Source organism: Trachurus japonicus, chromosome 23, assembly GCF_045865225.1.
Source record: "Trachurus japonicus isolate A0001 chromosome 23, Traja_1.0".
NCBI classification, from domain to species: Eukaryota; Metazoa; Chordata; class Actinopteri; order Carangiformes; family Carangidae; genus Trachurus; species Trachurus japonicus.
The window spans coordinates 8558158-8576043 of NC_140929.1; the positions used below are offsets into that span (position 1 = coordinate 8558158).

The 17886-nt window shown below is 41.8% G+C and overlaps 3 protein-coding genes across 5 annotated transcripts in view; 1 reads left to right on the top strand and 2 right to left on the bottom strand.

Annotated features, from left to right (window-relative positions):
- lin7a (lin-7 homolog A (C. elegans)) overlaps nucleotides 1-2805 on the top strand; it is a 36681-nt gene extending 33876 nt beyond the window's left edge. For both annotated transcript variants that reach the window (XM_085768847.1, XM_085768846.1), the window contains exon 6: nucleotides 713-2805. Coding sequence is in view for 1 of the 2 variants with exons in the window: in XM_085768846.1 (XP_085624972.1) it covers nucleotides 713-737 (25 nt within the window). In the remaining variant the exon portion in view is untranslated. The remainder of the gene's footprint in view (nucleotides 1-712) is intronic.
- Nucleotides 2806-8335: 5530 nt separating this feature from the next.
- myf5 (myogenic factor 5) lies at nucleotides 8336-11913 on the bottom strand. Of its 2 annotated transcripts, none has more exons than XM_085769465.1 (4): nucleotides 11821-11913; nucleotides 10038-10510; nucleotides 9019-9091; nucleotides 8336-8844 (listed from the first exon to the last, which is right to left on the bottom strand). In XM_085769465.1, exons 1-4 carry the CDS (start codon nucleotides 11876-11878, stop codon nucleotides 8648-8650), a joined length of 801 nt encoding a protein of 266 aa, XP_085625591.1. In that variant the 5' UTR covers nucleotides 11879-11913; the 3' UTR covers nucleotides 8336-8647. The 2 variants fall into 2 exon arrangements, with proteins under 2 accessions (XP_085625591.1, XP_085625590.1); XM_085769464.1 differs by having other exon boundaries at nucleotides 11803-11893.
- A 3297-nt stretch (nucleotides 11914-15210) lies between these two features.
- myf6 (myogenic factor 6) lies at nucleotides 15211-16696 on the bottom strand. The gene is made up of 3 exons (XM_085769395.1): nucleotides 16113-16696; nucleotides 15678-15771; nucleotides 15211-15585 (listed from the first exon to the last, which is right to left on the bottom strand). Exons 1-3 carry the CDS (start codon nucleotides 16629-16631, stop codon nucleotides 15476-15478), a joined length of 723 nt encoding a protein of 240 aa, XP_085625521.1. The 5' UTR covers nucleotides 16632-16696; the 3' UTR covers nucleotides 15211-15475.
- Between the last annotated feature and the right edge of the window lie 1190 nt (nucleotides 16697-17886).

Consider the following 17886-nt stretch of genomic DNA (forward strand, 5'->3'; position numbering starts at 1 on the left):
CGCGTCGGACGGCCCTATCCTGCATGTCATTCCCCCCATCTCTGCCTCCCATTTCCTGTCACACTCTCAACTGTCCTATCGAATAAAGGCATGAAAAGCCAAAAAATATACTTTAAAAAAAAAAAATATATATATATATCAGAAAGTCTTAAAGAAATGTAATAAAGAAGAAAATATAGCATCTTCAAAATAAAAGTCTGCATTGGATTTGATAGGGACAGGAGCCTATATACTCTATAAAGCCCTATTTAAAGATTTAGTGCTACACATCTGAAGCCAGGTGAATGATGCAGAACGGTTCTTTAAGATGGGATCTCTGTCACGGACCGGTCTCTGTGAGATAAGAGGCTCGATGTTCAGATGTGTAGCGAGCCGTATATTTCATCAAGGACCGGCCTTGTCTCTTTTTTTATATATATATATATATATATGTTTGCCTTTGACATTTGGTTTTCGTGACGGCATTAAACAGTGGCTGAAGAGTGGGCGGCGCATTCTCAGAGCTTGACAGTTGGCGTCCACAGATGGATCTATTGTATTTCAGGGACATTTAAAGGCTGCGAATGATTCACTTCGCTCGGATGTAAAGATGGTAGAAAAAGCTCAAATCGTTTAGTAGAGATCACCAGGCAATACAGAACTGAGCTTGATTCTGCTTTGTGGCTTTAAGGCATTGCTCTCAGTTTGTCATTCTCCTCCTTGTGATCGGCAGGTTGTTCCAAAAGAAGAAGAAGTGAAGACGAGCGGGGAGGAGAAAAAAAAAGAAAGGTGGATCTCAAAGACCATCTGCTTGTGAGTGTGGAAGATCCCAAAGGAAACGCTGCGTCGTCGAGGAAAAACCTACAAGTAAAAGACTCTTTTACTTACACTCTCTCTTCTCCCTCTTCCGGTGTACCAACAGTTACTGAGCAAAAACAAAGAGAGCCGTGTGTCCCGACGTCGGTGCTCTGAGGGAGGCCGGCACCGACCAGTCGTCCATTTTAACTTTGTATTCCCTTTTCTAAGTTGTTCCCCCCGGTTGTGACTCTAACTGAAACTCTCTCTTGTGTTAGTAGTTTTGTTTACAGTCATCCATTTCTGATTGCTTACCGTCATCCATCGGCACCTTCGCCGCCAATTTTTTCTTTTTTGCCATAGATATCATTTGTACAGTGGTGTTTCTATTTGATTCTTCAACTGGTGCTTGTGTCTCTGTATGAATGACCATTGATTTTTTTTTTCTCTCTTTATTTTTCCTTTTGTCCTGTTTTTGGTAAAAACTTTTTTACCTTCTATATTGTAGCAAGAAGAAGAAGAAAAAAAAAAAGGTTTTTTATCTTGTAGATTTAGCAATAACAGACATTCGTTCAGTTTTTTTCATCGTTTCCTTCGACCAAACTCACGGTAGATGCAGAGTTGTACGGGATGTAATGTAAAAACTGGGGTTTCCGCGCACTGCAAGGCAGCTTCTACGGAGTCCAGATCGATCCCTCTGTGCCATTTTAAATAGATTATTGACGTACAAGTGGCATGTACCAATTAATGTGCAATAATTAACTGACTTTGTGAGATTTATCCAGAAAGAAATATAGTTACAAAGAGGTTCAGATCAATCCTCCTCAGAGATATTTTCCATGTCCTATACCAGAGCAGAGTGAATTAAAATCCAAATACGCTAGTTTTATGTTTATACTCCAGACATTTCTATTTTATAGTTTATGAGATGAGAGATTTAACATAAAGTTTTATTATTCCTTTAAAATATTATTATGCCTAAAACATGCAGATCATTATTGAAGATGTATTGGTTTTATGACTAGCACATAGTTTATGTGAATCTGTTTTTTCTGTTTAGACAATCATTGTGAGCTATGATGAGAGTACAACATTTTAGCTTCTTCTTTTTATCTCCTCTGTACCTGTTGGGGGAATCTGTTCTGTTCTCTCGGCTAAAACAAGCACCTGAGATAAAGCGGTGATCTGCCGGGCCTGTGTTCACTCCATCTTTGGTGCTAAGTGCTCCTTGTTGTTGAGGTTTTTTTTTTTTTTTTTGGTGTTGTTGCTGTTGTTTCTTCTAATTTGCCAGAAACCGCTCCTTTGTAGGTTTTTGTGTTTCTTATTCCGTCTTGTGTTTTCTTTTGATTTTTCTCACATTTCTGTAGGAGGCACTTCTTTTCTTTGTTCCACCGTTCAGACTCTCACCCTCAGGCCGTTTCGTCTTTTCTCTTTAAAGTTAAAACAAATAATTGTTTCCTGTTGTATACCAGAGGATTTTTTTTTGGCCCCCCTCTTGATGAGAGACCAACCAAGATGTAAGTTAAGAACGGCAAAAGGAAAAATTGTTTAGCTGCATTTTCATTAAATACAACGTTGTGAGTTATTTCTTATTATTGATGTAAAGTTTGTTTAATTTTTTATCTGTTCTGACATTACATCCAATTGCACAAACTCAACTTCCTCATACTTACGTGCCACGCTGCCAGACATTGCCATTTCCTAAATAACCTGTCGGCACTTTAAGGTCATTTAATGCTACAGCTTTGATATTAAGTGACTTTAATGCTGCATGGGGTTTTTGTAGGATATTCAAAAAGTTTTTGTCCGTCACTTGATCAAGCAGTTCCTGCAGAACATCTACGAACATACGACAGATCCCTTTTTGTATCTTTAAATCACAGGTACTCTTTCTTAATTGACTTGCATTTTTGAAGCTGATGGTCCTGTACTTACCGTAAAGATGAAAAAAAAAGACAACAAAATGTTGATATGCAATTGTTATACATACTATATTTGTATAAATAAATCTATGTGCTTGTGTACAGTGAACACTTTGTCGAGCTTTCTTTCTTATCCCATACTACACCGACAGTTGGGCCTATTGACCTTTTGATAAGAGTCCAGTAGAGTTAGTGATGGAGCATTGGTCTGCCCGCTCATATAAACAAATGCATTCAATCAACTAGAGTAGACCCTAGTATAACCTAAATGTGATTACATTTCTATATATACCATGAGACACTAGGGTTTAGCTACACTGGCATAGGAGCCAAAATGTGGTATGTGCCCGTGCTGTTCATTTGTTTAGGCTGCTCACATTCATTTGCCTAGCACTTGCGTGTGCAGCAGACATGCTGGTGTGGTTTAACATAATTTACCTGGTCATTTAGCAGGATTTAGACCAAGAAAATAGTGCCAAACTCATATGGGCTAAGCAAAGGAAACATGTTGAAACAAAGAGCCCACCTTCTTCTGTCTCTCGTTAGACGACAACATAAAAAAAAAGCCTCAAGATTAAAAGCCATTAAAGTTTAAAAGATGTAATTTTATTATTTATTTATTCATTTATAAGCAGGTCTATGACAGGCAACAGAAATTGGGTTCAGATACAGAAAACGTATCACATCGTCCATATAAACTAACATCAATATAAACTATAAAGATTAATATTAACATATGTAAGGCACAGTCATAACCTCAGCTTCATACAAAGCCGTACATGAAGGGTGTTTAATTTCATTTAATTCAAACTAAACATATTTAACTCATTTTGTAAATCACCCTTTTAAACATCCTTTTTATTGCACTGTTAATACTTTTTCTTGACTGCATGAACTCAGATTATTATGAATTCATGACAGAGGCGCATAAAATAAACATCACATTCTTAACCCTGGGTCTGATACTCAGTTACAGACTAAATAACCACTGAGCCACTGAATCAGGGGTTACAGTTTATCTTCTTTATTTCTTTGGGTAATGACATAACAACTTATCACCTGTAACCTGTCAGTGATCTAAGTGCAGCTGCTGAAGTTGCAGTGATTAAACCTTGTGTACCGAAGAATCCCTCTGAAGGCTCGTCCGGCTTTTTAGCCCTGAGCAGAAAGTCAATGGCCTTTTGTTTGCTCAATACCGAGCGTAGACACTGAAACTAATAAAAAAGACCCCCGTAAATGGAAGGTACTAAAGTCGCACAGCAACAATAGAAGCACTAAGAGGTTGTTTCTTTTACCGCCAACGTGTTGGACAAGGTGTTTCGTGCAATAAAATCCTTATTAAAGCTCCTCTCCAGCAAATAACCACCTCCACAGCTGATGACCAAAGCCTGAAGTGACAAAACTCAAGAGTGCAGGTGGCGTTAATGCAGGTGACAAATCCCTCGCCAGTGTCTGTGGGTGTTAATCAGGAAAGAAAAAAAACTGGAGCTAACACCCATCCCTCTCAGGATCACATATGAAAATAAAGCGCAAGTCAATTCTTCATCTGTGACAATAACAAAAGATTCAGCTCTGAGTTGAGGCGAAGATGATACAACGAAAACAATGAATATTGTAATGTGTCTTTCAGGTATCACAGGTGTGAAAACTCTTTTCATCACCTCCCTCATCTCATTTCTCTCTGCACCTCTGGACCCGAAATAGCACCGAGCAAGCTGTGTGTGTGTGTGTGTTAACCCCTCAGGCCTCAGGCAGCGATATCACCTCTGCTGCACCTCCATGTGTTAGATGGCCAGATATAACCCACCCTGCCAGGTCCATACGGGGAAATGGATAGATATTATTCCCATTCATCAGGTTAAAATGTATCTTTTATGACAAGATTCATGCTGACTAATAAAACACATTTCCTCTAAAAATTCTCAAATGGAACATGTTCTCAATTACATGGAGGTTGATTATTCACACCGTCAATGTTATTATGATAAACGCGTCCTCCAAAATCTGCAGATATATATTTATTGTGACTGAGACACCTGAGATTGACCATATATATTGGCAGTTCTGGGTCAACTAGCTACATCAACAAGACTTCCTAGTTTTGTTGAGGTGGGGAAAAGAGCTTAAAATAAACTCTTTTATTATAGTATAGCCTACATGGCATAGCATAGCATAACATAACATAACATAGTATAGTATAGAATAGCATAAAATGGTTTCATATAACATAGGTTAACTAGCATAAAAGAATAGTAGCCTACAGTTTAGCATACTGTGGCATAGCATAGTGTAAAATAACATAGTAGTATTAGCACAGTACAGTACAGCATACTATAGTAGGCTAAAGCATTAATCATAAATCATATAATACAGTATGATAAAATTAATCCATCATTCAAGCAATCAATGTAGGATATCAATCAAGAAAATAACAACACACAATAAGCTATCCATGGATTGTACAGGGCTTGAATTTTATGAAAAGTGTAAATGATCAAGATCCTCTGGCTTCAGGTAAAGAGGAGAATAAGAAAAAAATAACTGTACTCCAAAGAATCAACACTAAGTCGAAACATGAGCTGCTTTATTGACAGAACAAATCTAAGATGTTTGAAACGTAACGTTTGCTTTTAGCATTTCTGTTGGTTCAGATCCACAAAGTGCAGCTCCTGGCTTTGACAGCTGCACCACATCACAGATTTTTGCCAGAGGGCAGATTTAATTCCCCAAAAACCCTCGCTTAAACATCCAGCACGAGCTCAGCATCCTCCTCCTCTTCCTCAGTCAGAGCCGTGACGGAAAAACACTGTAGCTACACACAGACCCAATATCAGGATTATCACTAACAGTACACTCACTCCCACTCATTGTGAACCTTCCCCATTGATATTGATCACTGACGTCCAAACAGAGGCTGAAGACACTGGTCAGGTTAAGTGTTAATGGAGGAAACAGAGGAAACACCTCTCCCTGGTGGCCTCACTGAGTAGTACAGGAATGACTTTGTCAACCTTTGAGTCTTGACATGACTCAGTTAATTAATAAATTACCTTCATTTGCAGCCGGCTTGAAACAAATCAAATAATTATCCCAAAAAATAAGTGAATTCATGTCTTTACTTCATCTGGTTTCATGCTCGTCCTCGCCAACCTTGAGCTCTCAGTGTGTTTTGTGTTGACACCGTTGGGCTCGGTGAGTAAGCAGTTCATGAATCACAACCGTGGAGTAGCTAGCCATGGAAAAATGACATCAGTGACATTTGGAGTGTTGAACACGGCCACAGAGGTTAGTGAAATACAAGCCGCCGCTGGAATGTCCACAATGTTTCACAGCAGCACTGAGCTCGCCGAGCGTTTGACTGTTGGACACTGTTGGACTGCGAGTGTCTCTGCAGTGGCACAGTGAGAGAGTAGCACTGCTACTACTGCTGCTGCTGTGTGTGTGTGTGTGTGATGGGTGTGTGTATGGACAAATAAATTACATCTCTGTACATATTATGTGTTTTTGAACGTGCCACATTAGTTTGCAGGCTAATGGCTCGGCAGCTGAAACCTCAAAGCAAAACAAAGCACTGCACAGGAAAAATACTGTGCTTTATGTAGGCTATTTAACATCTTCGCTGTGCAACCACATTAATGCATCAGCAATGATAATCTACTAACAGCATATGATCAGGCCATCTACATTGTTAGAACTTTTTATTTTTATACTTTAAATGCATTTTTGTATGTTCACATTTTCAAAGCAGGATTTTAATTGAGTATTTTCATTTTACATTACAGCCACTTTTTCTCAAGCAGATGATAAAAACACTTCCCTAGATGTACTTGTTATTTTCTACTCTGTGCCATTTTATACTAATATGCCCACACTACAGAGGTATTATAGGTTATAATATTGTAATTTGTTTTACTTTGCAGATCAGTATTTTACACCCACATGACATTTTATTAGGTGTTTTTCTGTCTGGAACTAATGTACTCTAATATAAGAATGTTATATATAATGTTAAGTGTTTTCTGTAAAAACTGGACATTATCACCATCATAAAGGTAAATTTAATGTAAGGCCATTAGAAGAAGTCTTCAGATCCATAAATACAGTGTAAAGTTCTATGTTCAAAATGTCACTCAAAAGTGAGAAGTGCTCATAAGATTATTCCTAACACCTTTAGTTTAAAGATGTATTTTAATGTTACAGCTGATTTTGATTCATATGTCTTTTGGGAGTTTTATCTAAAGAAATAAATCTATGATCTGCTCTTATATTTTCAATCCACAATGTTAATGCTAAGAGGTAACAAGTGACTGTAGCTGCAGTGTGAAATGTGGTAAAGTACAGAACAGAAGTATAACACTGGTTAGTATTCCATCATTGTACCTAAGTATATTTCTTAGATAGATGCACTTTCCATCACTGAACACTGCAGCAACAGAGTATTACAAAGAATAATAACAAACAAGTGGATTTCAAACGAAAAATACTGATATTTTTGAAATTATGATGAGATGCGAATAATAAAGTGAAATAAAATAACATCAGAGGAATGGGAGACGGTTTATTTTTGCTTTTGTACTTCAACCCCAGACACAGCACGTTAGAATAAAGAATAATGAGAAAGGAAATGTAAAATCAGCGAGTGGAAAATATGAATCATAAAAACAATGACGATAAAAGAAATGTAGATTTTCACTGTATGTCTTATGATTTAAAAGAACGAGTTGTCTCGCAACAGACGACATGAACGAGAACAAATTGAGACTGATCAAAGAAATGACGCAGTGTGACACACACGTCACCCCACCGACACACACACACACACACACCCACACACACCCTCACTCCTTGACACAATAAAGTACAATTAAAGGCCATTTGTTCCCAACTCTGGTGCTGATGGTATAATCAGGGTGTTAATGATCACTCACATTTGGTAGCAAAGAACAAACAGGTACACACACACACACACAAACACACACACTCACATCCCTCCTCCCCCTCCCTCCTCCAAAGCCTCACACTCCCAAAACACACTTCAAAGGTGCAGCTGAGAATCAAACCTGCTCAAAGATGCACAAATATGTTTTGATATCTTCATTTATATTCTCTGTTTTTGTCCATTTAGCTCTGCGGCGGTGATGATGTTGTTGCCGTAGCTATAGTCAGTCGGTGGTGGTTGGCTGTTCAGCTTGGCCAGTGATTACAGCAGAGCCAAATGATTAATGGTATCAGCTGACCTCCATCAGTTTCTAATGTGATCTCCACACCTTGTTAGCTGGAGACAGTCTAGACTGTGCAGGACGACCCCTGAGCAAGACACTCTCGTCGCATAATAAAACATTTCCCTTGTTATTTCATATGCAGCCGCCGCCTTTTTTTTTCTTGGACACATATTGATTATTATACAGAGGGACTTGAATATGTTATCAAAAAATGCTTCTACTTTTTTATCAAAAACCCACTAAATTCAGACTAACGAGTGTTTTAATGACGGCGGCTGCTTTAGCCATTAGATAAGACTGTTTGTTGACCTTGTTTTGATGAATGGAGCTTGTTTGGCTTCAAGAACACATGGGGACGTTTGAAGAAGAAGAAAAAGAAGTAGAACTTTCAACGAAAACAAATACAAAAAGCACTATACATAACAGTGAAAGATTTAATGTTCACAACAACATGGAAAGTAGAAAATACCACTGCATAAATACCACTTAATGTTGGAATAATGCAACATTAATCACATTAACTGTCATTATTAAATATGTCTCATTGGGTATAACAGCATGTATAGAATAAATGGGCATTTACATTACATATTTACAGTCTCATGTACAAAATAAAAGCTTCCTGCGCACAGGTCAAACAGAAACGAGTTCTTATCTCATCTCATTTGCGAGTACTTTTTTTTTTTTTGCAAGCCTGTGGCAGAATATCCAGGGAGGTTCCCCGTCCTCTCACAGGACGTGGTACACGGGTCTGGACCCGGGACTCTCCGGCGTGCAGGGCTGCGAGTCGGAGCTGCCGGGGGAGAAAGTGGGCATGTCTCTGTGAGCGGCCGGTCCACAGCTGGACTGCACCGAGGACAGACGGTCCACGATGCTGGAGAGGCACTCCAGACTGGAGGCGCCGGGTGCTCTGTCGCCCAAACTGTCTGAAAACATGAAGGGAGATCTGGGGATTAGCTGATGCCACATATCAATTTTTTTTCTCCCATTATTGTAATTTCTGACACTGTGGAGCTTTTAAAGTCATCAAGCATTCCAAAATCTGATTTTTAAAAGCATCATGCATGCGCCAGGCTGCCGTTACTGTCAAGAAGTCTTACCATTCTTCGCATATGAATAGCTGCTGCTGTAGTTTGCATTCAACTGTTGCCACACCGGGCTGTTGCTGTCAGCCTATGGGAGGAAACGAGAAATCAAATTTACCCTTGAGTTCTTGCAAACACTTCACGAAGAAGAAAGAAAAAAAGCAGCAGGAGACAGATATGATATGATATAAACACACACACACATATATACAGGGGAGAGATCAGCCAATGCCCTTCATGATATACTGGACAAGGATAATAAATCCTGAATTCCTGAATTATGGGGGCTTCTTTATTTCACGCACACCTTTAAGCCAAAGTGGCAGCATGTTCTTCCCCTTGCCCCCCTCCGCAACCACCACCACCACCACCACCACCACCTTCTCCTCCAACTCCCACCCCCCCACCCACCCCCATACCCCGGCTTTGAGCGTGGCGAATCGATTGTATCAGTGGAAGCAACACCAGTTTGTGCAAGATGACACTTTCTCCTAGTAAATCTGCAGAAAATCCTGGCAGCGGCGCAGAACATGCAGTCAGGATGGAATGCAGAAAAGCACCCAGTTTTTCCTGCCAGACTTCAGTACGGTGGATTTAGCTCGGTTTATTAGGGCTATAAAGTGTCCGGTGGTGGGAAAGCCATTACTGCATCCAGCATTAGAAGCTCCTGATGCATTATTACTGATACACAGTCACCTTCAGAGAAACTAATCTGACTCTTAATAAGCATCAGGGGATATAAGGATACATGGAGATGTTTGTGCGATATGCATGGAGAGGCATGGTAATAGCAAAAACAGACACATTTGATTAAGAAGTTTGTAAATCCAGGTTCTACTTTGAAATGAAAATGCTCTACATGCTCTTGTAAAAGGGGCCCACACTCTGAATGCATGAATAATTTAGGGTGTTTTTTTCTTTTAAGCGAGGTTCCCACAAGACAAAGTCCCATCTCAACATGCAAGTAGTTCCAATTTGGCTGATAGACGCCACACAACCAGATGTTTTTGCGGTGAGGAGGCTGCAGGTCTTACCATGCCGTCAGAGCAGCTGGACAGCGGGCTCCCGGGCTCGGAGCCGCTCTCTCCAGGTAGGCCGTAGTAGTTTTCCACCTGCTCTCGTAGCAGATCCTGCAGGCTTTCGATGTACTGGATGGCGTTGCGCAGGATCTCCACCTTGGGCAGGCGTTGGCTGGGGTTGGCCGAGGTGCAGCGCCGCAGGGCCTCGAAAGCGTGGTTGACCTTCTTCAGCCGCCGGCGCTCCCGCATGGTGGCGGCCCGTCTGCGGTCGGTGAAGCTGGACTTGCGCTTGCAGGCCTTGCAAGCCCACTGGAGGCAATGTCCCGGCTGGTGAGGGGCCCCGGGGACCCTGACGTGTTCGTCCTCGTCCGAGCCGGCCAGCTCCATGCCGGAGCCGAACTCCAGGCTGTCCGGGGAGGAAGCGCACGCTCTGTCGTAGTAGACCTGGGATGGCGAGAAGACCTCCATGGCTTGTGGGAGAAAAGAGTCTGAGTGGATGTTCAGAGTGATGGGCACAAAGGAAGGAAGGAGGGTAGAGCAGTGGGGTGAGAGAGAGGAGACCTCTGAGTGATATGAGGGGTCTGTTGCCCCGGGCCCCCCTTATATGCCCCCAGGCCAGAGCCCAGGGCCCACATTGGCCAGATCTAATTACCATGGCCCATTGGCCCAGCCAGAAGGCAGGCTGGGGTTAGCTCAACTCCCTCCCTGCCCCATCCCAAACCGCTGCCTCTTCACCCCCCAGTACCCTGCAGAGTTTCCCACATCTGCACTTACTAGTGTTTTCCCACTCATCACCACCCTCTCCTTCCAACTTCTCTCTCCCTCTCTCTTTCTCTCTCTCTCTCTCCCTGCAAGGCCACGATGAACACAATGCTCGGGAATGTTTCAGAACATTCGCAGTTTTAACCACAACACAAACTTTTACTCTACTCAAGTGCTTCGTTTAGCTTCGTTTATCCAAAACTTCCCTGCAGGGATCATCAGGATGAAAGCGACACTTTGCTATGAAGACATTAAAACATGAAAGGGGAGCGTGTTTGGTTCAGTCTGACCGTGCAGAGACAGAGAGAGAGGGACGGTGACCACTTGTAGGAGTATGCAGGCCAATTTTCACAGTGCAGACAACAGCGTTGCAGATGCAGCCCAGCTGCAATGGAAGGTGTAACATTTCAAGCCCTGTGAATTCACATTACAGCGGTATAACCCCACCACCCCCTCCTCCAAACAACCACCTCACCCTCGTCACTGGAGGTGCTGCTGATGAGGTGATCTGTGTTTGCCAAAGCTCATTAAGACGGCAATTACACAATTGACACCGCCGCGCAACTCTCCAGCACTTTGGCCTCTGAAGGGCCAAATTTTAACCATTAAAGGTTATTGACACAAGTCAAAGTGCTTCAATTCAGCTCTCAACAGATGGTGGTTTTATTCAGGTGGAGGCCTGAAGCGCTGAGATGAGGCAATAACCTCTACCATACATTTCAGACATTTAAACTAAGACATTGACATCATAAACTGCTGGACTCATGTTGAATGGTCCTTATCTGCAGAATTGCTCCTGTTGTTGTCATACAGAGCAGGGGGTGGGGGGTTGGGGGGTTGCTCCTGCAGGTCGATGCTGACTTGTTTAGGTAATTATGCTGTTGACAGCCTACAAGGATACAATGCGGATATTTCTCACAATGTGTCAAAACGTTTGGTGAAGTCACCCCACCCCCCACACCCCTACACCCCCCCCCCCCCCCATCCGTCCCGTCCGATCTCTGGGAACGACGCGCACCTAAGAAAACACCAGTACCTGCTGCCTGCTCTGAATTGCCGTCGGAGTTTGTATTAGGCACAGCTGAAGAAGACATCGGGCCCCGAAGCTGCTGCTGAGGAGATCAAAGCGCGTTTAGGGCTGAGAAACAACGGACTTACGGACGATGAGAAAACCTGGCAACCAACCAGCGCTGAGCGGCTGATTGAGGCGGCGGGGTTAGATTAGCGCAGCACATGGTGTTATTATGAGTTTATATAGACGCACTCCTTTACGCACAGAACGCTATGTGTGCGTATGTGCTCGTCTCTTGGGAACAGAGTCCAGTTTGCTTTTTTTTGTTGTTGTTCTCAAGGGTCAGAGACAGAGTTAAGTGAAGGGCAGGAGGTGATCTTTTATGTCCATCTCCCTCACGTCTGAAAACCTTATTTCTTCCAAACGGCCTCGTGCTCTGACTTTATTCGCTGCTCGTTCAGCGCAGCAGCAGCAGCAGCTCCACTGACACAGACACGATCCATCACTCAGACTGCCGACAAAACAGATTCATGAGCAAAGTGAAGCTCATTTTCTCTTATTTCTTTTTTTTTTATGTTTTTGCATATTTTTTACTTATACTATTACTATAGAAGTTGGAGCATAACTGCATTGTGCTACCATCTGAATCAAATGTTTCCCCTCCTTGTCCATTTCACATTCCCCATAAGAATTAGAGAAACAAAGAAAAAAGAAAAACACACTTTGAGTGGCAACAGCATTTGTTTGGCAGTGAGCAGAGAGAGGTTCAGGCCTGTTGCACTCAAGTCTTTTTCTTATAGCAGGGAAAGTGTGGATAAATCAGAGCATTCAACCCCCTCCTACACCACCAACCTACCACCACCTATTACCACCCCCTCCTCCTATAACAGCTCGCCTTTCATCAGCTTTGACTTTTAAAACGCTGCCTTCACAGCCAAATGAGAATTATATGGTGTCATCAGTAACACCGAAAATCCCCGTTAAAAGTTTAGACAAGAGAAAAAGTTGGAGATGGTGCTGGATTTTTATGGTGTGGGGGTGGGAGAGGTGTGTGTGTGTGCATAAGTTCTGATGGAGGAAATATAGAAGTAAGACAATACAGCAGGAACTTCAATAGCAGGTGTTTTAACTGAGAGAGAAAAAGTGTGTGTGTTTGTTGTTGTGTTGACGTCAGGGTTACAGTTGTGGAAAATATGCAATAATGTGCAATAATTACCAAAAACAAGACATGAAATTGGAAACTACAGAGTGGAGCTGCAAATGAAGTAACACTGTGAGCGAGAGTGAGAGAAAGAGAGAGAGAGAGAGTAAGAGCCCATTAAAATCACATTACTGTTTGGAGCGATCATGTTTCTGTGTGGTTTCTACAGAAAACAGGATATTTGCTCAAAGATATGAACTGTTCTGTTGAAAAGAGACACATGAGAGCTCCGAGAGATTACTGAGTGTGTGTTTTTTTCCCCCTTTCTTTTTAGTTTTTAATGCAGCTCCGCTCTGAAAGAGGTTTCCATATCGTATACTCATGTATTTAATGTGAGGGCACGCAATGAACAAGTCCTGCATTTCGGTTTGTTTACTTGGAAGTACATTAGAAGTTCCTTTAGATGTATTTCAGCATCTAAAGTTGTATTTATTATACGATTTCAAGTGTTTTATCATTGTGTAACCTTATTATTTCATTTATAATATGTTGTTTGTGCAGCATTTCCATTTTTAAACTGTTCTTTTACTGCTTTATATGCTGTTGTGTGTGCACATTTTAGGACGAAAATCTGTGTCACCATTGATTCCACTCATAATGATTCCACTACGAATAGTTTTCCTAATATATCCTTTGTAAAATGCACATGTAAGTTTCCTAAAAGGGGGAAAACAAACATTTAGTCAAAGAGACACAAGTCAGATGAGTGACGGCCAACACTGACATTAGCACAGCTCCACACACACTGGCTGAACCCACTGAACTGAAACACAAACACAACGACCATCAGGTCAATCAGGTCATAAATACAAGACCAAACACCAAAGGATTGCACCTGAAAATGGGACCAATACGACCGCTGATATGTATGAAAAAAAAAAGACAGGTTGAAAGATGCAGGAAATGATCAGTTGATGATAAAATAAAATAAAAAGTAAACACATCAAAAAGGAGACAAACAAAGGCAAAGTGCAGTATCTGCATTTTAAGATTTGTTGGGTTTTTTTGACCAATCAAAAGTGTGGCATATTCTCTTCAATCTGGTAGAATTCGATATTGGTACTGCTAAAATTTCCAGAGTTATTGGGCTTTTTATCTGGCTGTCCATCCAAAAAAGCGCTGTGAAACCAAGGCAAAGTGCAGTATCTGCAAAGAGTACTGTACTCCCTACATTCTATATAATTCCATTGGAGTAAAACCAAGGCAAAGTGTCGTATCTGTAGCTAATACCAAGCCAAAGTGCAGTATCTGCACCAAAACCAAGGCAAAAGTGCAGTATCTGCCATAAAACGGTCAAAATTGGTCAGAAAGACAAACTACAAAATACATTTAATTCAGTCCACCTTATTATAGACTTGGTAGTTATTCATAATTTGATGCTTTTTCTGACAATGAAAAACACAAAAAGATGTTTTTCTCAGTTTGGCATTTTTACAGATACTGCACTTTGCCTTTGTAGGGCAGCATCCACACTACCTCTCTCTAATGAAGTAGAAAAGGTAGTAAGGAGTACTTTAAAGTAGTATCTGAAACAGGGGAAGAGATCTTTCTGATAAACATGTTGGTGTGTGTGTGTGTGTGTGTGTGTGTGAAGGCCTGAGAGGTGAGTCACCGAGGTCAACCAGCGTGCACCCCGACATCATCAACACACCCCCTCCCTCTATCAACTCTCCCTCTATCTCATGTCATTACACAACAATGAGACTCCATGGATTTCCACGCTGCTGCTGCTGCCACCGCATCATCATGTCACACGTTTTAATAGCTCTGCATGTAAAACGCTTTGTGCCACGTGATGTCAGAGCAGGTGATGATGAATTGAGACCTAATGGCTCGGAGAGCTTCATTATCCCGCTGGGCTTTGCACTCATGTGTCCGCCAGCACAAGTTTCCAACCAACATAACGTTACCCCCCTCCACCCACAAAACATATGATCGAGCAGACTGGAGTGGAGTGGAATGGAGTGGAGTTGGGGTAGGGGGGCAACTCGAGTTACTGTTGTGGGACCGGGTCTGCTGCCTGGATGCCAGTTGGAACAAAGAGAAGCAGCCCGGCAGCAGCAAACTACTCCAGAGCGGTTTAGACGGATTTTATGGACCTCTAATAGCCGTGAACACTGGGGGAAACTGGTACAGCCTGAACTGGTGTTAATGCAACCCACCGGAAAAGATGGAGTGGGTCTAAATTACCTTGAAGAATGAGCAACATGCCGTTTTACTATATCGCAAAAGTAGCAATTTATTTTATGTACAAATTATTAAATACAATCAGTTTTTCTTTCACCCTGCTTTTTCAATACAAAATAAATACATCTAAACTTCACATTATTATAAAATATGTACACATCATCTGCTGCTGCTGCTGCTCCTGCTGCCGTACGACAAAACAGGACTATCGTGGAAATAATTTAGACGATAAAACAGTGGAAATTTTTCTAAATACGCAGTCTAGAAGTGAAGGTGTTGGGGCGGGACGTCTCAGTTCTCCGAGGCGTCCTCGCTGTAGCTGATCTTGTCGTCGCTGGTGATGCTGTCCACGATGGAGGACAGACGCAGGAGGCTGGAGGACGCCGAGGACTCACTGGTTCCTAGAAAGAAAGAAAGAAAAAAAACTCAGACACTCCCTCTCTTTGTGTTTCCTGGTTGTTGCGAGTGACGTTTGGCAGGTTGGTATATATACCTTCTCTCTGGTCTATCATTGCTGCATTGGAATGGTCAGCAGAGGTCGGCCAGGGCTCAGAGGACTTCTTCCAGTGGTATTCATGACTGGCCACCTGCGGGCAAACATACAAATATACAAACATACGTGTTTACGATGGATAAACATCATATTTGATGGAGAATATTAATAAAATAAGAGAGGTAGACGTATAGCAAGGGAAGTATTTGTAAATCACAGAGCATTAGTGACATCAGTATTTAATATCCTGTGGTTAAACCCTGCTGACATTAAAATGTCAGGGGGATAAACATGCACTAAACACATCATAATGTCACTGAAGGCATCACAGGAATACAAATACATGATTAAGTCATCACGGTGTCCTTATAAAGTCATCTGAATATCACACAGGCTCCTGCTGTGAGGGGTACTGTGAATCCAGTATTAGCTTACACTGAGTTCTTTAGAGTTATGGGATGATCCGTTTTGGCTTTTCTCCTGCTCGTCCAGCGTTTGCAGCAGGTCCTGTAACCTCTCGATGTAGCTGATGGCGCTGCGTAAAATCTCCACCTTGGGCAGCCTCTGGTTCGGGTTGGCCACGGTCTTCCTCTTCAGCGCCTCGAAGGCCTCGTTGATCTTCTTGAGCCTCCGCCTCTCCCTGAGCGTGGCGGCCTTGCGTCGGTCCGTGGGCGCGGACTTCCTCTTGCAGATCTTGCAGGCCCACATGAGGCACTGGCCCTCGCAGTGCGCGCCGCGGAGTCCCGGCGGCGCAAGGACGTGCTCCTCCCCGCTGCTCTCCTCTCCGGTCTCCGACGGAGCGTTGTCCTGGCCCGGGGACAGCGGGCTCTCGTTGCCGTTGTACAGAGGAGAAACCCCCGCCATGTCCAAGTGCTGCAGTGGTCCATGATCCCCTTCCTCCAAGTAGCGTAAATCACTGAAAAGATAAGTGTTGGTCTCAAAAAGGTCCATCATATTGTTGCGCCCCTCGCTCTGTTTTGACAGTGGGGGACTCTGGCATTTAAATAGAGCAGCAGGGACACAAGTCACCAGGCTTATATATAGAATGTGAAACTCTATCCAACAGTTTGGCTGTCACACTGCATCAAGCATCTTTTTTTTTCAATGGGCCTTTACAACCTAGTGACTTTGTGTAGGGAAATAAATATACATTAAAGGACTTCATGCACGAGGCATTCAAATGTCACCTCAGGTTTCATGACAGGTGCTTTAAATATCTGCATCCGGACAAAATGGCTGCACAGTCATATCTGACTGGGTGAAAAAAGGAGCAGGGTAAAACTGAACCTGGATGAATATAGACAAGAATACTATGAAAAACCATAGGCTGCTATTAATGTACATAACTAATGCTTTTATTCACACTTAGACAATGTATTGTTGCTTTTACTATATTAGGTCATTTGAAAGAACAATGTTGACTACCACTTATATCTTCCCTTCCTCGTGACCCTGACTCACAATAACAAAAGAAGAACTATTGTTATAAAGCAGATATATGGTTCACAAACAAAAGAAAATAAAGCAGAATGTATGTTATACAATAAATACAAAATAAGAGAGGAAAGTAAACAGAAACACACACCTTAATAGCCACTTTTTCTAATCTTACAACACCCTAATAAAGCAAGTGTAGCATTTACAACATCTAAAATGCATTAAATGTGTGTCATTGCTCTTTACCAGAAGGTCGACTGTCAAAATGTTTGATTTAGAATTAGTTTATGTGATGATTTTAATGCTTGTCTATGAAGCATGAATGAATAGTTGACTAATACACCATTTGTTAATTGTTAGACACAACTTTTAACAATTGTTAGTTACAAATCAACACACACACACAAAGACAAACACACAAATCTCACTATATTATCTACTTATGATGCTACTATCGGTTCTATGGTTTTGTCTGAACTTTCAGCCGCCATCCTGATACAACACAGTGATATTACTTTAGCATTTAAAAGCATTCATAAACATTTAATGAATGGCTTAAACACACACATAATGAGTACAACTGTGTTTACACCAGCTTCCATTAATGGGTGCCCATAGGAGTTTTTGGTGTTGAATTATAAATTAATAAATACTTACACCTGCTTAAAAACAAACTGTTATTAAATGTTAACATACAGCTTATAAATGCTAAATGAGGAGGTTGGAAGGTGGGATTAAAATTTGAAGCAGTGTGTGTGTGTCAACCATTACT

Coding starts and splice junctions, on each gene's coding strand:
- myf5 (XM_085769464.1), bottom strand. CDS start 11,878: ATGTCTTCTTCAGCTGTGCCTAATACAAACTCCGACGGCAATTCAGAG. Junction 10,511..11,802: donor AGGTACTGGTGTTTTCTTAG/GTGCGCGTCGTT, acceptor ACATCCACTCAG/ACTCTTTTCTCCCACAAGCC. Junction 8,845..9,018: donor CTATTCATATGCGAAGAATG/GTAAGACTTCTT, acceptor TCATGTTTTCAG/ACAGTTTGGGCGACAGAGCA.
- myf6 (XM_085769395.1), bottom strand. CDS start 16,631: ATGATGGACCTTTTTGAGACCAACACTTATCTTTTCAGTGATTTACGC. Junction 15,772..16,112: donor ATAACTCTAAAGAACTCAGT/GTAAGCTAATAC, acceptor GTTTGCCCGCAG/GTGGCCAGTCATGAATACCA. Junction 15,586..15,677: donor AATGATAGACCAGAGAGAAG/GTATATATACCA, acceptor CTTTCTTTCTAG/GAACCAGTGAGTCCTCGGCG.